This window comes from Ascidiella aspersa, chromosome 1 (genome assembly GCF_963924565.1).
Source record: "Ascidiella aspersa chromosome 1, kaAscAspe10.2, whole genome shotgun sequence".
Taxonomy (NCBI): domain Eukaryota; kingdom Metazoa; phylum Chordata; class Ascidiacea; order Phlebobranchia; family Ascidiidae; genus Ascidiella; species Ascidiella aspersa.
The window spans coordinates 17,930,842-17,956,358 of NC_139447.1; the positions used below are offsets into that span (position 1 = coordinate 17,930,842).

The window sequence follows — 25,517 nt, forward strand, 5'->3', positions numbered from 1 at the left end:
GCGAAAAAAACATAAAAAAAACATTTAGGGTACGATCTATAGTCTGTCTTAGTGTATTACTTATATGAAATCACCTCGCTATCTACACGTGTTAAGTCCTATTTACTGAAGTAATATTATGTGAAACACATTGCAGCTATGAGTTAATAATAATGCTATACGTCACGTTAATAATAATGCTATATGTGACGCTTACAATTTGATGAATGTTTTTCAACTTTGTCTATAATTTTGTATTTTGACAGGCGACCCAGAAAAATTATCAGGCCATCCAACCTTGGGCCCATACGTTGGGAAACACCGCACTAGACTATTGGATTTTGGCAAATAGCTTCCAGATACTTATCATTCACAAGGTCGACAGGTATGATGTAAGACCATATTGTACCTCTAACAACTTTGCACGAAGCCAATAAAAAACTAGTGGTGCAAAAAGTATCTTGTGTTGGATAAAACTTTTGTGGACCTAAAGCGCAGTGCAAAAAATGTATTGCAGGAACAAATTCGCCAAAATTGATCGTATTACTTTTCGATAAATCAGCAGTTGGACTTAGTGTCCACAGTTAGTTCGGTTATAAATTATAATTTTTCTCAAGAAAAAAAAATCTAAATTAAAAATTCTGTACTTTTATTATAAGTTAGCAGTGTTAGCACTCTCACCAGCACATATTGCACAATCTCCAGTACAGCGGCGTCGTATTACTACTTGCCGGACGCATGCCGCTCGCTTTAAGGTGCACATGTTTTTGTAGGTAACTCCGTTACTTCCACACACAGGAAACGTATCACGACCTCCACAATTAAATCGACATACACATTCCTTCAAATGCAAAACAAAGTTAGTCAACCCAGGTGTGACTTTACTTAAGTGCGGTAACATAGAGCTTGCACACCTATCATGGCTCAAGCATGTAATACAGTGTACACTAAGGGTTACACCAAACTTTTTTCATTTAGGACCGAATAACTGTAATGACTGGTGATCGCGGTCCGAGCATATGAATGACTGAAGCTGACGGACCAGTTATAAAACTTGGGTCAAACATTTTTAATTGAACATTGTTAAACAAAGAAGACCTATGAAATAGTTATGCAATATATACAAGCTTTATACAATTGACGTTTAGGTGGTAGTTTTATGAAACTTTAGTCTAATTTTGCTATCGACAAATAATTTCATTTACCATTTACCAGAAAGTAGTTTATAACCTTTTTTTAAAAAGCTATCAGTAAGTCTCTTTTAGCAAGTTTCCCAAATAAGATTAACGAACTCAAACAAAGTTTATTGAAAAAATCAGTATCCCCGAAGTCACAAATCGCGAAACCTTGTTTGAAATAAAGCAGACAATTTAGAATAGATTCTAGGCCAGGGGTCGGCAACCCCTGGCACGCGTGCCAAAAGTGGCACGCGAGATGATATTCCATGGCACGCCAATTGATTTATCGCTCACGTTGTTATATCACCTCAAGAAAGTGCAACTATTACATCACTAACATTAACGCTAACTAAATGGTCCGCGTCAACTTCCTGTCGGCCCGCCAAATATATTACAAATTTATATCTCAATTGCAAAAAGCCAGATGTTGAAGGCGGCTTGTCCATTAAATTTAGAACTTAGCCAGTGCCGTAGTTTGCAGCATTGTGATGTAACATAGAGTTAATGGTCTACTTTGGACTTTATTATACGTCGCAATGCCACAAGTGTTGTGCCCAACTGTTTAAAAGTAGGCTACAACTTGTTTAAGTCTTAAACTTTAAGACCAGTTGTACGTGAAAAAATTTAATAGAACCACGTATAACACGTATGATATCGAAAAGACAGCAGGAAATTTCTCATTTCTTTCAAGTTTTCGTTATTTGCTTTTAAGTTGCATACTTTTGTCATTATTACATTTTGGGTTCATTTTAATTTTCAAAGGCCACCGGTCCGCAAAAATTGTTTTTAAAATTTTACCGTAAGCTAAAAAGGTTGAGAAACACTGTTTTACATTAAAAGTAAGCACGTGCGTTTTTGTGCGACTGAGAAACAACAAAAACGAAAATGATAGTTAACACTTCTAGGTACCGGTATTGGCTTAAAAGCATCGAAGTATATTTTAAAAAACATACGTGAATTAAATTTCAGATCACAGTAGGGCTGCTGAGTCGGACTCGGGACTCGAGTAAGACCAGGTAAAACATACCGAGTCCGACGTGTGTGCATGCGCACTTGCGCAGTACCAAATTTTCGAAACTGAAGGAAGCAAACTGTAATAAGGTGGCATATGCTCGCATAATAGCATATGCTCGTGGCATATTTTCCATGACCCTATGAGTGGATTGCGGAATATCCACCTTAATTTACTTAAACGTAAATTGGTGAAACACAGAGGCTGAGTCGGACTCGGGACGCGATGAAACCTCATATTCAGCCGGAGTCGGACTCGGGATGTTTTTAACCAACTCCGCAGCCCTGATTGCCAACATAGAAAAATGTTTGGCACGCGAGTTGTTAATACTTTGACATTATTCATAAACTGGCACACTGCGTACGAAAGGTTGCCGACCCCTGTTCTAGGCTAACAAAAATTCAAGCGAATATACTGCAAAAATGCAACAACAAAAAAATAAATATCTTAGTAAAGTTTGCTCCTCTTAATAATTAGCTTTATTTTAGGGTAGAAGTCACCAAACTATTTTGATAAAGGACTAGATCGCTGAAAGACCTGACGATCATGGGCCGGAACTGTAAGGATTGACAATTGCGAACCGGATATAATATATAAAATTGTATCAAGTTTTATTAGCTTGATTATCGTTAAACGAAGGGAATATAAACTACGCAACAAAAACTGTAGTTAGCCTTAATAAATTGTCGATCAGTCAAAATCGTTCTTCAAAATTTAGTTTGGGATTGTATTAGACAACATTTCAACTGTACTTTATCTTCATTAAGGAATATGCCGTGCCCGTAGGCCTGTGGAATTAACTCTGCGGGTTGGCCTGGAGTTTGGTGACTTCTATTCAAGGCCAGCAGTGATTATAAACCTTTTATAAGTGGTGCCCCTTTCAATGTTTTTTTTGTTGCCCCCTCTTGCTTACGTTTTGAAAAATGTACCACGGAGGGTCACAAGGGGAAGTATTAACAATCATATTGAGAACCATAAACTCGAGTTTAACTGGGTAATGATTAAAAATATTTGTTCGTGGCCTCCCAAAGTCTGCTCCGTGGCCCCCAAGGGAGCCGAGGGCAACGGTTGAGAACCCAGGTCCTAAGAATGTGCTCAATCATCCCCTGTCCTATGTTAAGGTCCACTTTCTTAACTTATCTTTGCTCAGTAAAATAGCATGCCCTTTACAAGCCGGATTGCATTGCTTTTCTTAGTTAAGAATACTACAATAAGACATTTTTTAGAAAATAACCGGATGAAAGCTACATCAATTTTGTTCGGATGTTTTAGGCCAACGGTTGGTAAACTTTAAGCCGTGGCCCAGATACTGTGGGTTGTGGACTCTTTACGACATTTTGAGTGGGTTGCGAACTATTTGTTATTATTTCATATTTTTCATGTAGTTGTGAGTCGCGTCGTAGCCGTACAATAATTGTACTGTATTTAAAAGTTTGTGTGGCAATGAGTTTTTATTTTGGCTCATTATAGCATCACAAGGCCACTGTGTCAAATCGTACTTTTAGCCAAATTTAACTATGTAAATACAAATGTTTTGTGACCCTTAAACTCTACAAGTCCAATTTCTCTTAAACTATAATACAAATGCCTTTATTTTGAGCAATATTTAAATCTAAAATTTCCTATGTGACGTACATGTTTCATTTGAAAGTTTTGTATATATCCTGGAGGCGCTCCAGTTGTTGAAATGGTTTCACTTACTGGGCCTCCAATAGTTCATGAAAGAGTATTTTGGGCCGCGACCAAAAAAGTTTGCCGAACACTGTAGTAGGTTCGTGTGCCAAAGAGGTGTTAATCTATTCGCTAATACGCGGCTAAACCCTCAACAGTTTTGGTTACAAGTAGCGGACTGAATGTATTTGTGGACTGAATCAGACTGACAAACTATAAACGTTGTACCTTTGGAGTATGTCAACACACGCAAAATAGTAGAACGTTTGTAAAACTATACTTTTCTGTAGTGCTTTAATTTCAGAAGCATACGATAAAAACGTTTTGTTCGACGATTGTTAGTAAGACACTAGTCATCTATACCTGTTTTTCATTGCAGAAGCCATAAAATTTTTCACACTCCCAGTGTTTTCTGCATCTTATTGCCGGTCGACGAGCTGAATAAATTAAATATTACGGCTTTTAAAAAATAAAAGCAATTCGCAGAACTTCTAATCAAAATTAAAACTCGTTATACTGAATACAGGGTAACGGTGCTATATTTGTTTCTATAGTCAAGCTCACACTAAACATGTGTAGCTCAGTCGGTCCCGGTAACACGGGAGGTCGTGAGTTCGAGCTTCGCTCAAGCTAGATTTTCCCTAGCCTTGTCTTGTTTGCAAAACAATCCTGATTAGGCCTAATGATTTCAGTAATAGGCCTAAAGGCAACCCGTTTATTATTATCTGTTATCAGTCCTGTAATTGTAAGTCAGTATTTCTTCTGCGGGGCTAGATGACAGTGTTTACCAACGTGCAGTGTTTTTTTTAAGGTGTTTTGGGGGACCGAAACGGTCCCCAAAATTTCTTCAGCGGTTTCCCAAATTTTGGACTTTTTGGTATTTAAATGAAACACTTGCGGTCTCTTAAAACTACTTAGCGGTCACCCAAACCAAACCTTAAAAAAAAACCTGCCAACGTGGATTCCACGGCTCAGCTACTAATACATTTAATTATTTTAAATGCCAAAGGATATCCGTGTTTACCCGGAGGAGTAAAAGAAACCATCCGGTTTCCTACAGGATAATAATTAGAGCGAGATTAAAATAATTATGAAATTTGCATGTAATAAGAACTTTTTTACCCTTTTTTACCCTGCGAAAATGGTGATGTTTACATAAAGAAAAATAAACTGACAAAAAAATCAATTTTAACGAAGCGATGGTCAGTCGCTCCAACCTCCCAAACCCGCCCTGATTTTATAGCATTACGAGTGAAATAGCAAATGTTTTAGATAACTAAATTAAAAAACGTTCCACTGACCACAGATTATTATATCTCTGGTAACGGGTTGCCCGCGAGTGTTTACCCAAACTTGCAACAGATGACTAGAAGGTATAAAACGAGAATAACCAAGAAAACCTATAGTGAAAAAAACACCTCGATATAAGATTTAAATAAATCACTGGAAATTTGCAATTGGTCAAACAAATGAGGCACTCAAAGAGACTTGGTCTGTACGTTCTTTGGCCGATATTAACTTATACAACTAATGTTGCTTTCAGCTGCTTTGTAATTTTTATTTTTTGTTTAGTTGTTATGGACCCATTTTTTGTTTTTGTATTGACTGATGAAGCCATTATAGACAAAAAAGATTTCTCCATAATATCTTATAATAACTAAATTCGCCTACGTATCAGAACAGTGGTAAAAATAATTTGCGCTTTACGTATTTTCTAATCATTAGTATTTGTGGAAAATGCGCAATAAATTGACTTTTAAAGGTTTCCAACTTTAAAGCTAAAACCCTTTGTTGGTTTTCGAGTAGTATAACGTTTAATGAACCTTTTGTTACGTAATAAGCACATGGTATAATTTTACCTACTTCAGCGTTAATATGTTTGATTTCTTCCAGCTGTAACTTACTATACATTAAAGAAAGTTACCTTTCAAATGAGAAATTACTGCTTTGGGAGTTAAGCCTGAAATGCTTATATCAATTTGGCATCGGATTGGCACCGATACCGATACTACCACTTGCATCGGATCTCGGCCCCGACCCGATATTATGAGATATCTATATTTAGAGACATAACAGCTACTAAATAATGCAAATGGAAGTAAAGACTATATTTTGTTTAAAAACGTTGAAGAATAGTTTGCGGTAACATTTTTACTTTTGTCAAAATCAAATACAGTCATTTTAAGTTAAGACATATGCGTGGATTCCACGGCTCAGCTACTAATACATTTAACTATTTTAAATGCCAAAGGACATCCGTGTTTACCCGGAGGAGTAAAAGAAACCATCCGGTTTCCTACAGGATAATAATTAGAGCGAGATAAAAATAATTATGAATTTGCATGTAATAAGAACTTTTTTACCCTTAATCACATGGAAGGCGTGTTAGAGCAATGTGGTCATACCCTGTCTTTTTTCTGAGGGGTCATAGTTATCTGCCTGTTTTCGGTGAAATAATATGAGTTAATTTACTAAACATACCGATACTACCACTTGCATCGGATCTCGGCCCCGACCCGATATTATGGGATATCTATATTTAGAGACATAACAGCTACTAAATAATGCAAATGGAAGTAAAGACTATATTTTGTTTAAAAACGTTGAACAATAAATTGCGGTAACATTTTTACTTTCGTCAAAATAAAATACAGTCATTTTAAGTTAAGACATATGCTTTAAGTTTCGTTGTCAGAAACAGAACATTTGTTCAACCATCTACAGAATTGGCTATTAAACGCAGCTCAAAACTGCCAAGGTGGTTGAAATAAAGTTCTGTCATGATTGAAACACACCTCTTCTATACGTTGTTTGGTCTATATTGTTATTAGACTAACATTAAATAACTGTTTAATTTATTTAACTTACAACGTATTTTTTTCCGTTCAGCTTCGCAAGTAAAAAATTGAAGCAAAGCACAAATCAATGCCAACTGCTTAACCCGCATGGTGCAGACTAAAGTTCTGTATCGGTAAACCGACCGAACAGATATTTTATAATCCCACTGTGTTTAATTTGTAACGGCGTCAGCTTAGTGCTACTTCTCGAATGTAGGTGTGAAAGTTGGAAACCTCGTGTTACAACGAATCGAAATAATAGGCCAATAAAAATATGAAAGATGGGGAAGGTATAGCTGAATTATATGTTTTACCAAGTGTGTAGTTTGAACTTCTTCTCACTCTACCTTGGGTTACAGCAGGTTCCGCTATATTCAGTCAGGCACATTGTGCTTCTGTTTCGCCGATATTGCAGACATGGAAACGAATATTTTTACTGTACTACAAAGATTATTTGTAATGCTAGTTTTCTAAACTTTTACATCGACACCCCAAATTGCAAATATTTCTGTAAATTTGAATTAATGCAGGGGTTGACTTGTAGCAGGGTAATATGAAAATATATGTTCAACTTTCCAAATGAAGGCCAGGTTGTCGTATATTTTGGACATACTAAAAGTTGCGTATTAAAACATAATACATTTTTTAACTATTAAAAATGTACTCACTGTTCCCCAGAAGAAAGTAGGTTTAAAAAAACATCGGAAAAAAATTCTTGAGGTGTTTTTGAAGGATACGTCATATTTGAGAATTTTTTAAAATATAAAAAATATTTTGCCCCCTCCCTTATGGAAGCTTTGAAGAAAGTTGTTTAGTAGTATATGTCTCCGTTTTATTAAAACTAGCCATTAAACTTAACCTATTTGGTAATTGTTTGTTTTCTAAAACGCAGCAACTTGCTTGAAGTGTTGCAGCTTTTCGCAGCAATTATCAGCTTGAATTTAAAAAACCTGGAGCATATAGAGTAATTATAGCAGTCACTTTTCCAGAAACTGAACAGTTTCTTTATATTGCACGGCTTTAAATTGCATGTTTTTACTAATTTCATTTTAAATTATAAACGATGACTGATAATGATATCAGAGCGCATCAAAACGTGTGTTTGGCTTTAAAATCCATTATTAAGCTACATTAGGCCTACAGATCTGTACATAGTGTACCAAGTATATTGGTATCCATTGCGGTAGCCTATAGCAGAGGTGGCCAACACGTCGATCGCCACATCTCACCTGGTCGATCGCCAGCTGTATCACTATGTTTTGTCATACCGGTTCCCTCACGGATTGTTATGTTAAAAACACTGGTCACGTTATTACAGTACCGGTAACTGTCTCACGCATATGGAACATTAAAATTGTTGTGTTTGGGCAAGCTTAATGAAGAGTAATGTGAGGTAACAAATTTAACTTCATCACTGTCGTTTCACGAAACAATTATATTAAGGATTCGTTTCGTGTGCAAAAAATCTACTTGAAAGTCACCGAAAAAGGGTAAACTGTGGCGTTTGTTCCTTTGACTTATTATTACCGAACTGGTCGATTGTGAGTGGTTCTCAAGTATGGGTCGCGCGAGGTCAAAAAATGGGTCGCTCTATGGTGATTTAATCCTGCGCAAACGAACTTTTTTCATTTCATTTTTCAAACATTTTCAATTCAATCATAACTGTATCATTGCATCATAAGCTTTTCACGTGTCTTCAAATCTGTAACCTGGATTATTGCATCATAAGTAGTTTTATGAACGTTTTGATGGCAGCCAACTACAGTAGCTGCTAAAACTGGTGTAAGCTTTTAGTAACCAAACAAGCCACGCTGATATTATAAAGGAAAAAAGTTCAGTTTCACCAATCACACTAAAATAAATCAATCATTTGTTTGTAATCAATCATTGTTTCATAGAACTGTGTACTACATCTGGTTGTCTGTGTCTTTTTCTATTTCATGCATGTCAGAAAAAGTACATTTTTTGATGTTTGAGGCTTGGGTCGTGAGATGCTCATAAAACTCAGATTTGGGTCGCGCTCAAAAAAGTTTGAGAACCACTGCTTTAGACTCTTTAATGTTTTTTTCAGTCGATCGCAATCCAACATAAGTTGGCCACCCCTGGCCTATAGCATTCAAGCTTCAAATACAAAAACTGGAACACCTGCAATTTAATGCAGTACATTACAACATAAAGAATCTGTTCAGTTTCTGGCAAACTGTTCGGTTTATATAATCTATGCCCCAGGTTTTTTTAATTTCAAGCTGTAAAGAGATAACAACATTTTATTTGTTTGTTAAAAGTACTGTATGTTTTTCGTTTGGTATTTCATACTAATTAGTAGCAAAATTTATAAAAAAACAAATCAAATCTAAAGCCAGTTATGGCGGTATTATATGTTCACATTTTAAACATTGTTATTGCGAAATAATTTTTTTCCTTGCCAAACCTAACATTGAAAAATGCCCAAATGGTGTTTTTTATTTTTCATTGCTTATGAAGCTTAGGGTTTTGTAGTAGCATTTCACAAGTTTTGTGATAAAGCTCGAATTTTAAAGAAACAAAGTAGGTTAGATCTAACGATAATGTATTTTTAAAAGGTTATGGTAATTTTCATTTTGGACAAGAGGCAATACAAAGCCCTTGAATGACTTTTAAAGCGTAGCTGTGCGACAACAGTTTATCAGCGAGGGTTGCCAGACTATGAAAAGCTCTTAAAAACAAAATAATACAAAAAAGGCTAAAACAAGGAAAATATTAGATAAGAAGGCCAAATGGATATTTACCTGTTTTTATTAAAAATAATAAAATATACGAAATTAATTGATATAAATTTGGCGGATAAAAATCTCTGATCTCTATGAAACCTGAATAGCGCAACTAGTGGTTGAAAATTGAAGCCTTCTACGCCATCTTGAAAGGTTCGAAAAGTGCGTAAATTTTGCATTACGGCTTATGGGAGAGGTATCTTAAAATTGTCTTTATGACAATATTTGGTGATTATTTTACCGAATTTTAAGGGATTAGTGATGTATTGGTATGCTTGGTACTATACACAATACTAATAAAGCAGAATAACTTGATTTTAGCTCCTGCTGAAAGAAATATACTTCGTTTTTACTGGCACCAGAAAATATTTTTTTTATTGCAACAAGGCAACGTCAAGTTAGGTAAAATCAACTTATATGATATACAAATCTTTGGAATGGCCTTTTTGATCAGTCTAGTTAATGTATTTATTATGTACATTTAACTATGCTGGTTGGTAACGCTGTTCTGACAACAACATTTCTTAGCATTTATTTTCGTATAATAGTAACAGCAGCAGGTAGTAGTAAGGTTTAATTGAAGTTTTATATGCATAAGTAGAATCAGGTATTTTATTTAATTGCTTTTAATATCTCATGGATGTCCTGAATTAGGGGTGGTACTAAATACCGAATGGTACCGAATGGTACCGAATCTGAGATCTGAGATACTCAAATCAGCAACAACAATTATATTGTTAGTTTAATATCAAACTAGTTACATGCAAAAAAGAAACTTGCACTGTTATTCATCAATATTATTATTTGTCATAAATTCATGCATTGTTGAAATTCTGATATTTATTAAAAAATAACTATACTCATGCAGTTTAAGTGGAATTACTTGCAGGCTTTACTTAAATGGTTTAGTGATGAATTCCAGTTCAAAAAATCTAGGTGTGTTCCTGCAATCAAAATTATTTGACTAAACCTATTAACAGCCACAGTGCGGACTAAACCAGTGCTGGTCTAGAATCCTACCACAACGAAACATTATTTGGTTTAGGGTTAGCGTTTGGGTTAGGGTGGGTGAGTTTTATTATTAAATAAAGAATATATCAATACTTGACCCACCCACACCCAAACTCGCACCCTAACTCAAATTTTGTGCGTTGATTTTATAACTGTAGTAGGATTCTAGACCAGCGCCCTAAACCGGATTTGGCTTTGTCTTTCATTGGTAATAAACTAAACCATAAAAAGCCACCAAAATCTGCAGCCAGGCACCTCCCAAAAAGAAAAAATGACAGAAAAGGGCCAATTCATAGTCACCTTGCACCGCAACTCCTGTTTAAATAAACTTGTGGTCCTACATTTTGCCGTTTGAACACCAGTTAGTGATGGATTTGACATCTGGTGGCCAATGTTTGTAAGTACACAGACAAACACCATATAAAACACAGCAACTAATTCAGGACATCAATGAGATATTAAAAGCAATTAATTAAAATACCTGATACTACTTATGCATATAGCTTCAATTAAACCTTACTGCTACCTGCTGCTGTTACTATTATACGAAAATAAATGCTAAGAAATGTTGTTGTCAGAACAGCGTTACCAACCAGCATAGTTAAATGTACATAATAAATACATTAACTAGACTGATCAAAAAGGCCATTCCAAAGATTTGTATATCATATAAGTTGATTTTACCTAACTTGACGTTGCCTTGTTGCAATAAAAAAAAATATTTTCTGGTGCCAGTAAAAACGAAGTATATTTCTATCAGCAGGAGCTAAAATCAAGTTATTCTGCTTTATTAGTATTGTGTATAGTACCAAGCATACCAATACATCACTAATCCCTTAAAATTCGGTAAAATAATCACCAAATATTGCCATAAAGACAATTTTAAGATACCTCTCCCATAAGCCGTAATGCAAAAATTTACGCACTTTTGGAACCTTTCAAGATGGCGTAGAAGCCTTCTAATGTGATGGTTTCCACCACTAGGGGTCGCGCGGACCGACTCAGATGAAGTCGCATTTTTTTACAATGGCGATAGGTCTGAGCAAAGAGACTTTAACAAATGAGATGCAACTCCTAGTCACGTGATCATTTTCCCCGTTTAACAAATGCATTTTGGTTTGGTCGTATGATACGGTTCGCTGCATATGAAGAAAACCTTGGTTACGTCTTAGTTACGCAATATTTCCTGTTATAAGGAATAAGCGAAACGTGTGAAGTTTTTTATTGCTGTTAAAATTGTTATGCTGTTTGCGAAAACCACTTCTCTGGTTTATATACCAACCAGTAAAATGTGTAAATAGACAACCTTTCATTAAATTGTTATAAAGGTTTAGGTTTATTACCACTTTTTTTAAAATGAGCAGTGTTGAGGGTAGTTCTGGTTCTGATATATTTTTGGACTGAGCTACAATACGGCAGCTAGAAGCTATCTTAAACGAAGTTGAGGATGAATTTTCTGGAGTCGTAGAGATAAAATTTGAAAGTGAGAGTGTGGAGGAGGTCTACGAAGAATTGTTAGTGGAGGAGATAAAGATGTGGTGGAGCCAAGTTGGGGGAGGAGCTTTAAATATGCCAGATAAAGCTTGGGAATATTTTTTTACTATTTTCAGATCAAAACCAGACGGCAATTTTCTTCTTTTAAAATTCAGCATAGATGGAATGTTTGTCATTCCTAACCTCCTCCAACATTTATCGAGAGATGACAGTTTAGATTTAACAAGAAAATTGTTTGATAAATACAAAGCAAAGTTTAAGAAGTTAGATCTGGAAACAAATCAAAAAATAAATTCTATTACTGTTGATGACCGGCATATTTTGGAATATATTGGTGGATATATTTTGCACAAATTATCTAAGGCATGCAAAAAAGAGTCCCATTTACAGATTATTTTAGATCTCAAAGACCCAGAAGCTAATTTTTCAGAAGGCTTGCTTATTTCAGCACTAAATAATGACACATATGGAAGGCTAACGGTACCAAAAGCACGAATGACAGATCTTTTAGCCTATTTTGAGGTTCAGTTTCGGCGCAATTATAACCACAATGATGTTTTGCAGAAAATTTATAAAAATATTAATTGCAATGTTGTTAATAGAATACTTTGTGACTTTGGAAATGAGGACAACAAAATTCTAATAGAAGTTGCCAACAAAATTTGCCATTTCTTTTTAAAAATTAGATGTTATCAAAAAGCCAAAACAATTAATTCGGATCTTCAATTAAAAAAAGATCGAAATGTTAGCTTACGAAAATCTCTAAAAAAATAGGTCACCTGTAGCTTTATAATGTTTTTGTATACATTTGTAGTACCATTTATTTTCTGTTTACATTATATTGTTTTTTGTAGTTCTGTTGTGCTTGTATAGTTTTTATGTGATTTTGCCTGTTGCAAACATATTTTTATATCTGGTAAAGATAACATTAAAAAACTATATTAGTAACATTAATTTGCACTATCTCTTATCTATAAACACACTGTTTTACACATATTCATGTTTCGCAAGCCAAAATTTTCTTATATTGCATACTTATATTTCTTGGTTGTTAAACAAATACAAACTGATTTAAACATTGCTATGTACATTTACAATATACCTTTAAAATATAGAAGTTGTACAATTTTTCAGAAAGTTAAATTTAATGTTTATATAATATGAACATTTAGATTAGGTATTTCCAACTGCACCCAAGAGGTAACCATTTGCAGTCATTAGGTTTTTTAAAGCAGGACCTTTCGCCAATAGCCATATTATACCTGCATACCTAGATCTTACGTGCTTAAACTGATGACTACTGAAATTTTGATACAGTAAGCTTTCTTCTTTTAGGTAGTTTTGCATTAGAGGTAGCACCATCTTTCCAATTGATACAATGATGCACATTTGAACCCTTAACAAACTTAATCTGTTTTGACAAGAAATTATATTTTCAAACTGGCTGTATTGATTAATATCAGGCATTTCATTGCGGCGCCCAAGCTGGCGCATTTTTCCAAAATAGGCTTCCAACGGATCTTGGTTTATTCTTTTTGTTATTATGTATGAATTTTTAGGGCTTAACAGAATAAGAAATTTCACTAATTCAACCATACTTTTTGTTGTCATGACAAGCCCTTCATATGTTTGCTGGCTCAAAAACATTTTCTTTCTTTCTAACGGCGTCAAGTTGCTACTGCTCTCCTTCCACTTAGTTAACTCTTGCAAAAAATCATTACTAAGCCAAGATAGCCTATCATCATCTACTGAACGATAAGGTTGCAAATCTTTGTTATACCCTCCACCTAATCGAGTATTCATTAGGTCGAACCATTTATTCATTAGCCTTGCAAACCAAGCACTCCGCTTCATTTCTTCGCCACCTCTGCTTTCCATTAAACTTGCGACACTACCAGACAAAAGCTGGGCAGCATAGCAAACCCGCATTTTTGCATAGCTTTGACTGGAAAAGTGGCCCGTGTTTAACACGACAAAAATGGTCCCACAAGATAAAATGTTGATCATATTTTAACATTTTGGTACATGATGGCTTACTTGATCTTACGTTGTTACAAGCGGTTTTTAATAAATGCGGAGGGTCAGATATTAAAAAGATTGGAACATCTGGGTTGTACACATTACAACACTTGTAAGGAATTTCCAATTTTAAATTATTAAGCAGTGAAAACATTTTTCTGTTGCTAGAAGCACCATCTGCTACTAGAGCTAAAACAGAAAAATGGCACGCTTTTAATTCTCTTACAACTTCCCAAAACATACTTGCAAGGTGGCATGCATTGATGTTATGGGTTGGATAAAATGCCAACGGCCTTGAAAAATCGCTCATTATGGAGCGCATGTAAAACTGCAATGCATGAGATGCTGCAACATCTGTATTTTGAGAACGTGTTCCAAGTTCAACAAAACCAACCATTTGATCTGTTGTTGCATCATACACAATGTTTTCTTTAACTGGGAAAAATACAAAATTTTTAACAAATGTTTTGTTTAATTAGAACAGTTACAAAATGCTTACTCTTCATTTCATCTACAGAAATAACAACATATCGCTGGTGCGGTAAAAGTTTTTGACTTCTGACATCCAATTCATCCATAACGTGCTTTTGAATGCCAGGCTTTGTCCGAAAGACATTTCTTAAAAAACATAATACCTTTAAATAGACTGATAATCCTACCACATTTTCGTCCGGAGGTTTATATTGCTAACATTAATTGGGTTAGCATGCGAGTTAATGTTTGGGTGCGTCAAGTATTATTTATTATATTAATCATCATGTTTGTTTCTTCCATGTAATTTTATTTTTAACAATATGTTTCGTTACTGTAAAAAACAAAGTGGTAGGATTCTAGACTACCATCGCTTTTGTTTATAAAATACCTATATTTTTCTTAAACTAAAAATATATAATTTAATATGGTACCTGTAATCATTTAAAAGACGAGAACTAGGCAAACGAAGTAAGCCAGATTGCCTCAGCTCCTCATAAGCGGACTTGCTTTTAATTGCAAGGCTTAAGCAAAATCTATAAATATATGCCTACAGATTACTACAGAAATTATTTAAATAAAAATATGGAAAAAATGCATACTTACTTAATAATTTCAGGATGATAACGCTCTCCTTTCAACTTCCTATCTTGCAGTTTGATTTGTTCATTCCAAAATATTTGATGAAATTCATCAAGTTCATTGTTTTTGCGAGCTGATAAAAATATTAAATGTTTGGAAGGTTTTAAAAGTGTTGTACACTTAACTGGGGAACAGTATGCTAAACCAATCTTGTATATATAAAATATACTATAGTGTTAAAAGATATAACTCGTGCTTATCTTCCTGTCTTACCTACATATACAACAATTTAAACAATAGCCTTTCTAAAATAGTGTAGAATAAAATGTTTAATAGGAATGTAATTTCACTGCAACTTTTTACATCTTTACCTTTATCCATTATTATTTTGAGATCGTTAGACAAGTCTTCTTCAACGGTAACTAATTCATTTTCTTTTCTAAGGTAATTCTGGACTTCCTCATGTAAGCGTTCGATTCTATTAAAATACACAAGCTGTACCTTTGCATTAATATAAAACATGCTAAAGACATCATTATACTGGCTAGCATGTCCTTTAGATTTGTATAAGTTTGCTTAAAATGGTGTTCTGGTTTTATTTTGCAGCTTGTACCTAGCATCTTTTAAATTTATGGTGCTCTGCACCCTTGATGGAAGATTGTGACCATACTGGACACGCTGGACTGGTGTCTTTCCAACTTTTTTCTCATACCGCTCCCTGCGTTGTTTTCTTATTATAAATTTGGAATCAACCTCCTTGCAAGTCGAACACTGGTCCACACCTTGTACAAAAACCTTGCATGCAGAAGATCTAATGGAACATTAGTCCGTTGGTTCTTTACATGTAATAAGACTTGAATAATTACAAAAGTTGCTCACCGTTTAGCAATTATTGAAACTTCTGGTGATAGTTTCGGTCCACATGGGTTGGCTGCCACTGTTATATAGTGAGCAGTAATATCAGACTCAAGAGTGACACCTTTACATATTTTATACTCCGAAACAGAGTACAAAACATTGTAAATAGTGGTTTTTGTAACATCAAGAAGTCTGACATTACTTTCTGGTGATGCACCCCACCCATAATAACTGGCATACAAATTTAAGTTCATGTCGACTTGAACATGAAACTTAAACTGATCATGGTCATCTTCCAATTTAAATGAAACAAATTCAGATTCCACGATCTTTTTCCAACCATAGGGGATTTTTTGGGTTTTACCAACAAGATTAGCAAACGAATTATTATAAATAGTTGGCAAAGTGCTTCTCGCCTTAGGAGCAGGTCGTTCTTTGGGTATTGAGTTACCAATTTGTTTTATTGGCAATTGTAATTTTGGAATTGCTCCATTTTTCAATTCCCTTCTATTTCCTCCTAGATAATAGTAAAAAAATATTATTAATTAATTTTATAACTTAAAAAGATTACCATAGAGCAAATGTCTAAACTCCTATTTACATACCAAATAGTTTTCTTTTGATAAAAATTTTTAATTATCGAGAAAAAAAATTGCTTACTTGATATTATATCAGATGAATGAAAGTGACTAGAACAAATCCTTACAGCATCTCGTTTATATAAACCCAAGATATGGCAGTCGTTCCGAAATCCTAATATAATCTTTTCCAGGTTAGTAGCCCATTCAACTTGATCATTTTTACAAAACGTTTTGCAAGGGACATGAAATAGAGATACAACAGGTGCTCTATTGTCACAGTTTGGCAGACAGCACATTTGTGACATAATTTTTCAATGTAGTTTTTAAATATAATTGAGAAGATCCGAGTATTTCTATCACAAAGAGTAACATTAGGATATAGTCTACTGATACATACTATTGGTAAAACAGCGTTTATTTAAGAACTATTTTACAGGGCCAAGACACATTTTTTGATTATATAGTCAACTTGGAGCCTATGAGGGATTTCCACAATAAACTATTTACATAAATTGGAATTAAAACAATTTCTTGAGAAACAAATTGGGCGCTGGTCTAGAATCCTAATAGTTTTTTTAAAGTAACGAAACGAGTTGTGTAATAAAAATTGCAACAAGAAATAAATTTAATAAAAATACGCTCACCCTTACCCAAATAGCAATATCACCCCCAGACAAAATTGTGGTAGGATTCTTCTTTGAATATTTTAATTTCGGCTCGCTTCGTTGTAGTACGATTTTGGGCGCTGGTCTAGAATCCTACCACAGGTATTAAATCAACGCACAATATTTGGGTTAGGGTAAGTGTTAGCGTTTGGGTGGGTCAAGTATTATTATAGTCATTAACTCATTATTTAATAGTAATTCTTGACCCACCCTAACCCAAACGCTAACCCGCACCCTAACCCAAATAATTTGCGTTGTGGTAGGATTCTATACCGCGGCTAAATGACTTAGCCTAAACTCAAATCAGGGTTGAAAAGCCATGCCAATCTATTCAACACTTTTTTGGCGATCCTAGGCAAAAAATGTGCCTAACCCTGTGCCAATCAGAGGCTGTTTATGGCACGAACAGAACTACGAGCCTACTATACGACCTTGAAACTTTGTTGTTTCTTCATATGCACCAGAGTGTGACAGACGACCAAACAAATTCGCCATTTTCCTCAGCTTTCCACTCATTGGTTTAAAGCTCTTTGGTCTGAGACTGGCACTATTTGGTCGATAATTCAGTTATTAGGGCCGTTTGCGACATTTTGACCGGTTTAACTGATAAGTTTATCCCTGTAGTCACTATCAGACCATCTTTTTATTTTTATCGCAAAGACAAGTATGTGAATATTGCTTTTTCCAGTCATCAAACTGTCCTGGCAATAAGTTGTTGTAATTTACGCCTTTTCCATTCCCCGAATCAAAGACTGGATTGTTATTTAAGTTAGTTCACGATTTTAGCTTGTTGTCACACTCAGAAAATCTTTCACGAGAATTTGTTTGGCAAGGTGGCTGTGGTATGTTTTGGGGTAAGCTTCTAGTTATTGATCCAGAAAGTGCATTAAACTAACATGCATTTACCAAGTGAAAGGGTTTACCCTAATAAAGTTAGATATATTGGTCAATTTTTACTAATAATGTTGTTTATAATTTTCTGAAGTTAGTGAGAATTTTGTGTAAACTTCTAGAAAATACTAGTTTGGTAATATTAAACCTGCTATGCATTCTCTCCCTGGGTTAACAATTTATGGAACTAAAGAAACTGGTACTGGAATACAATTTAAGCAGATGCTGCTTTCCAAGTGATGTAACAGGTAAAAGTTTATTTTCTACCTCTAGTGCTCGCTGATTAAATTAATTTGTTATAAGTTATGGGATTCTTTAACAGTGTTTGATGTAGTTGAAATAAATAATAATCATTATCTTATAAAAATTATTTATATCTTTTTTATAGGTTTGGAATCAAATCAGACAAATCTGGAAATATAATTTCTACGAGGGGAGATGAGAAACAAGCCTTAAAAAAACACTTTTAATCATGTTCTTGATGTCATATACTACAGTTCACACCTAACAAAAAGTCAACAGTTTTGCTTGTTTTATTAAACTTCATAATATGCATTTATATTTTGTATGATACGAAATGAAACAAAATTTTACAGTTGATCTAAACGCTGCGAATTAAATTGATGCTTGCAAAACCACAAATAAAAAACATTCTACTAAATTTCATATTAAAATCAGTACAATATTATTCTAGAGATTTGACTACTATTTGAAGAATGATAAGATTCATTGTAGTTGTGACTTGTTTGTAACATTGGAAACTGACAAACTTCTTTCATTGTCCTGGCGTTCTTCCACAAATATACGGTTTCTTTGTCAAGATGTAAGATTTCAGTTCTATAGCCAAAATATTCTTTGGAATTCAACAAGTGCCTGATTTTTCAGCCAAATGCACAAGCTTGCATGATAGTGTCTGCTCTAGGGCTCCAGGCTATATTAATTCAACTTTTGTAAAACCACATGGGGTCACTTGTAAGAAAGGTTATAATAAGATAACATTTACAAAATTACACCTATTTCATAACAGTATAAATAGTTAGTTGTTTTTAAAAGGATGTGGATCACTCGAATATTTCCTAAGATGTGAGGTATCTTGTATTAAAAGGTGTTAAATTAATGTTGAGTACAAAAGAAATATCTGATGAAAATTTTAAGTTTATGCACAAGCAATACAATGTCCTTTAGAATACTATACAGAAGATATATTTTTGAATTAAAAATGTCTGTTAAAAAGTGTGAATGAAACAACTTGCAAAATGCAAAGTTATAGGTTAAAAAACAGCAGTACCACAAAAAACTACAATATTCCCTCATAAAAATGCTTATTTCAGCTTTGTTTGGAACTAGCTGACCTTAAGTATTCTAATTACATTTTATTTATAATTTAAAGTTGACGCAAATGCTTCCTGGTATTAACCGAAACCCTATTTTAAGTACAAAATTAAAGTTGTAACAGTACATGTTTAACAACTTCTCGCTACCAGTATTTGAAGAAATTGCGAATAAAAAGTGATTTTAGATATTAATTAAAGTTAACTTAAAACGAATAATTAGCTTCACAATAGATTCTACAAAAAACAAAGCGCGAAAACACGTAATTGAAAACCACGGATAACCATTGTAAAAGATAGGCGCTCACAACTGTTCATCTGACTCACGCAACGCCTCTAGTGGCGGAAACCATCCCATTGGCTTCAATTTTTAACCACTAGTTGCGCTATCCAGGTTTCATAGAGATCAGTGATAAAAATCCGCTGGGAACTTATCTTATGCGGCAATATATTAGAAAGATCTGAAAGGATGGTGTAACACAGGGTGGTCCAAGGTTGGCAGAATCGCGGGCCACAATATTTCATGCATATTCTTGTCGGGCCAAAAACATCAGGTTACAGGAGCGGATCAACGATTTTTGTTTGATCGGGGCATCTAATGTTAAAAAATGACGTCACAAAGCATCGTCAAAGACTAATAAGCTCCAGAAATTTGCTGCTATAGTCGTACTTGTGCGCAAATGAAATGGAGTGTTATTGAGACTGGGGAAAATAGTGCGCGCGAAGCGCGAAAAGTCTGCGTATTTCACAAAACCTTTAATTTAAAAGACTGCTTTTTATAAGCTTGGAATGTTCGCGGAAATCGTACGTATCTTAGTAAAGTTTAAAGAGCGATGTTGCATAATACACAATCGCTAAATTACAAAGACGTTATCATTTCGCGCAAAAATGTATTAACCAGATAAATTTGGGTAAAATTGCATCTTAGAAAGGGTCAGAGCGTTAGCCTAAAGTCACAATGAAAACCTCTAAGACAATACTTTTCAGCAGCGTGATATATTTTATCGTTTATTTATTTTTTTCATTAATAGTAATTTATATAGGGTCATACTTTTTATTTAATGTTCACATCAAAAAGACGAAAAATAAAACGCAAATATAACTTATAAGTTTGCAAATCATCCATTTTAGAAAGTTACATATAGGACGCACTGCGGCTTTTCCTAAACTGGTCTGACACATACCAAAAAATAGGCGTTCTTGCCACCCCTTGGGTCCGAATTTTGTGAGCGATAGGATCTGGTTTATTTAATGATATAACAGGAAAATGTAATCATACCCAAACAATTGCAGTATGCTTGCTGTTCGTTCATCACTCATATTTCTTTGAACCCTTAAAGGTATTACAAATAATTCATTACAATAATTCCGCATTACATTAATTCAACAGTGTTCGTGGGCCACGAAAAATTATGTCGCGGGCCACATGTGGGCCTGGGTTTTGACCACCCTGGTCTAACAGAAAAGAGTCCTAGTGTCGAACAGAGCTGAACACTTGTCATAAGAACGTCAAATATGAAAGCAATCAATATAAAATGTCGTCAATAAATCAAGCCAAATTCATGCATGACCTATGTATTTAAGTTTACTACACTACTTAGTATACTTGGATATTATTTTGTAACAAATCTAAGATCAGTAATTTTATTAACAGAAATTCACTTTTACCATCACAAAGCATCGCAATAACGGTAATTTGAAAAGCTCAATTGCACAGCGATGAATCACTTGTATTGCTCAACAACGGAATTTCTGAAAGCATGCTCGGCTGGCAAGCCAGCGGTTGTGTTAGTGATTCGCAACCTTTTTTCACTTGCGGCACCACCAACAGAGCTAAAAAAAAATCAGCGACACACCTACGAAATATATGACGATCGACAATAGACAACGTTAGGTATTTTTCCAGGCTGCCCTGGGAAAAATGGGCGATGTATAATTAAACGCGCCGCCGGCGCCAAAATTTTGACGTTTTACAATTTTTTATCTTCTGGTATTACGGTCTTCCTAAAATATCCTTAGACCAAAAGGACTCCAGCCATAAGACCGAATTTAGAACACGTCCCGAGTCCGGATCTAACTATACATCCTGTACTCCGCTAATTTACTTAACTAAATACGGTAGATATTCAGCAATTTATAAGGGGTTCGATATAATTGATGAAATAATTTTATAACTTAGCAGAACTGACGATACTATTTGCGTAACTATAGTATTCTGCTCTTGTTGAATAAAGTTGTTTTGGATTTTTTTACAACCTTTGTGGTTTTGCTTGGGTGTGATATAACTCATCCACTCACAATACATGGTTTTGGAAAATAACCACCATATGCTATTCCGCCTTTACAGTTGGCGGCCATATCAGTTAAAAAAATTGGAACTGCGCATGCGCACGTCGGACTCGGGACTCGGGGAGTTTTTTTACCTGGCCTTACTTGAATCCCGAGTCCAGCCAAACAAACCGACTCCGTCAAGTCCCGAGTCCGACTCCGCAGCATTTAGTTGATTTATGCTTGCCTTGCTAAAATTTGTTTGATTGATGACTTTCTTTTCGTTGAAAACGACTTAAGGATTTAGGTTGTTTTGCATATAACCTGATTTACCTAACCAACAATGTTATATTTCTTTGCAGTACTGTATGTTTAATCCCGTTTTGACGATATGTTTAGTCCAAAGTCATGTGTACAATTGTATTTTCTATAAAGTTTTAAGTATATACTTGATCTATACAAATGCATTTTTGTTAATGGTATTTTTGTCCTTTAAATATAAACATAAAACCTGATCGGCTGGTAGGAAAATTGTTATTTTTTGCGCGTTGAATTTATTTTCCTTAAAAAAATGAAAAAAATATTTTTAGCCATACAGCCATTGAGTCGTTTGTGCAGCAATACGTCTATTGCGCCAACACTCAATAGCAACTCTTGGGATTTTGCCAGACCATATTGATGAATGGCATTATATCAAGCAATGTTCGAATGTTTGTTGTGTGCTCGTTCTAGCAAAAATGTTGATTAAAACAAATAAACGCAAATTTATTGTGGTTTATTTTTTTTAACTTTAGGATCAAATTTCGAGGCTATTTATGGATGATATAGGTTACATGTCATATTCAAGGTTAAGTAACAAAACTAATTTTGATGATATATTTACAATACAAGGAAATAACATATAAATCTGAAAATTTCACAAATGTTAGAGAAATATTTAAAGCTGATGTTAAAACAAAAATTTTACCTCTTGGAAAAAGGGGAGTATTTTGGGGGTGCAAAAATTAAAATTTGATTTTTTTTGTATTTTAAGGTATCTAATTAATTAAACAATTTATTTAAATATTTTTCAATTATAAAGGCAAATTATTATTTTGCTTGCGCAGCAAAATTTTGACTTTCAACACAAAATAATTAACCTATGGGGGCAAAAATATAGAAATTGAAGTGATTTTATTGATCAGTAAAAGTTATTTTACTTAAGACAAGCCACTTCGCACAATGAACGTTGCACGCGCGGGACAATAAATCGCAGCAGGAAACCAATCGCTTCGCTTCATGAGCTGAATAAAGCATGCGATATGAACGAATTCTGTATTGGAGTTTTTCTGCCGCTAGACAGGAGTGTAAAGAAATAAAAAGCTGTAAAAAAAATAAAACGATGACGTCACGCTATTGGTTTTTGTCCCACAATTAGAGGAGCATAGAGGTGAAAGAAAAAATTGTTAAATATTTGTTATTTCTAAAGACAAACTATGGGTTTGCTTCGCAGCAAAATTTTGACTTTAACCTCAAATAATTAACCTATGAGGGCAAAAATATAGAAATTAATTTGACTTTTTTCATAAAATAAAAATTCTGCACGACACGACATTAATAAAAATGTCTACAATGCACAACTGGACGGTAATAAATTTCATAAGCAACATTTATCCAATGGTCAGTCACCACGAGTCTCCCCACCCAGTTATTTAACACCCATAAAACAATCAGTTATGTTATTCGTTATATCCTGAAGTTAAACCGTCAGACACTGTTTTCATTAAAATGAACTTATTTGACAAAAAACACTGGCCAACCTATCGTGTACAAGTTCACCATACTTAACTCATAATCCTCAACTTCGGGCCACATCCGCTTTTGCCTGCTAAAGCACCAAAACGGGACACAACATTGGGAGTATATGGAAACTGACAAGTAAGACCCGTTGGAAGAAGATAGAGTAACTAAGGAATAACCCCCTGGTAAAATATAACGGAACAGTGCTAAACCCCTGATATAATATAGTAGAACTGCGAAATACCTCCTGGCAAGATAAAAACGCACACCCTGTCTAGTTGTGTATATTTTTTTTTTTTTTTTTTTTTTTTATGGAGGATCTGATATACACACAATGTAAGTTGTAATTATTTTTAAAAAAACGTAATTAACACTATTTTGACAAGCATAAGAAGCATGATTGGATTCAGGATTTTTGTTTCAAAGGTAATTTCATAAAAAAAATAGACGGGGGTGCGGTTGTTGTATATTTTGTCAAAGGGTATATTTTCAGGGCTTGATTTTTTTCCTTATTTTTTGATATTGTATGTTTTATATTTTTTTAATAATGCGTATGGCCATTTTATTACATTTTGACCAGCTTACGTGTTTGAAAAGAAAATATTATCATTCTCTTAATATGGTTTAACGCCTATGGTTTGCACTACTTCTGTAAACTTTTACTCGGTAAATTTTTACCATGGCTTGGTCCGAGCAATCACTGTTAAAACAGACTTTAAATCTGTAGTTTTAAACAATATGAAAAACACTATTATGTGCCTAATACGCAAACTATTAAATTAAAGTTTTACTAGTTGTTTCGGCCTGATGTTGGTATGTTGGTTGGAGCAAGATGCACAACAGGTGCTAACAGAGAGGCGTACACTGCCTCAAGATTTCGCATTTAAATTTGTGGCGGTAAAAGCACCCTATTGACACTTGATTTAATTAGGTGAAGCTTATCGCGAAGTAATTGGTCGCCCGAAAAAACGCTGACGCCGCATTTAAAGCAAGCATTCAAAATGTGTCGCCGATATTCTGCTTTGAACATCCCTACTCGCAATGCTTCGCTGCGTTAATTGTACGGTGGGTGAAAGGTTATTCACGGCCTTACCTCTTTGTGTATTACCGCGACAATAAAATGAAATACGATTTGGAGAATATTTGAAAAAATCGTATTTGGAGAATATTTGCTATTTGCACCTGTTTCGTATGTTACTCCAATTCAGCATATCAACACACAATTTTAAGTTGTGTAGGCCTGGTGTTGATATGTTGGATTGGAGTAACATGCGAAACAGGTGCAAATAGAGAGGTGTATATTGCCACCGAATTTCGCATTTAAATTTGCGGAGGTAAAATATGTTATTTCTTAAGAGCATTAAGTAATTTTACTAAAGAGAAGCCTCTTTTCAAAATGCAAGTCGCATGCGCCCAGTTTTAGACGAGCCACAATGAAAGTCTTGCGCGCGGGACAATAAAGCGCAGCAGGCGGTGAGTCGCTTCGTCATTTCACGAGCTGGACAAAGCAAGCGAATATGAACGAATTCTGTATGGAAGTTTTTCTGCTGCTAGATGGCAGTCGTTAGCTTCAAAGAGCTAAAACGCAATATTTCAGATTTTTGCCCCCCAATCAAAGGCCCCTGTGGGTACAGCCTCATAGATTTCGACATTGCACCTTCATACCATTCTACGCCATGTCTGAAAATTTGAAGGTTCTACGATGTATACTTTTTCTATAAAGATTTGGACAAAAATCGATCTGAAACATGCCATAGCAAACCATAGCAAACCAAAAAAGAACTAGACGTGGGTGCGGTTGTTGTTTATTTTGTCAGGGGGTATACTTTCAAGGTTTAGTGTTATTTTTTTTTAATTTTTAATTTTTTTTTTTTTTCAATTTTTTTTTTAATATTTTTGATTGACTTAATTAGTTATTTTTATTTTTCAATATTTTTATTTTTTAATGTTTTTATTTTTATTATTTAGTTTTTTTATTTAGTTTTTTTTTTGATTTTTGTTTTAATTTTTCATTTTTTATGTTTTATTTTTATTTTCATTTTTTTTTTATTTAATACTTTTTATTTTTTAATATTTTGTATTGTGTATTTTATATTATATATTTTGTTTTTCATTTTCCTTAACTTGTTTCTGCAAGCAA

The 25,517-nt window shown here is 34.4% G+C and overlaps 1 protein-coding gene and 1 pseudogene across 1 annotated transcript; one reads left to right on the forward strand and one right to left on the reverse strand.

Moving 5' to 3' along the window:
* Window positions 1-11,971: 11,971 nt before the first annotated feature.
* On the forward strand, window positions 11,972-12,706 carry LOC146168135 (uncharacterized). The gene has a single exon (XM_083386222.1). It carries the CDS (start codon window positions 11,972-11,974, stop codon window positions 12,704-12,706), a length of 735 nt encoding a protein of 244 aa, XP_083242348.1.
* A 133-nt stretch (window positions 12,707-12,839) lies between these two features.
* Window positions 12,840-17,603, reverse strand: LOC146168136 (uncharacterized; annotated as a pseudogene).
* Between the last annotated feature and the right edge of the window lie 7,914 nt (window positions 17,604-25,517).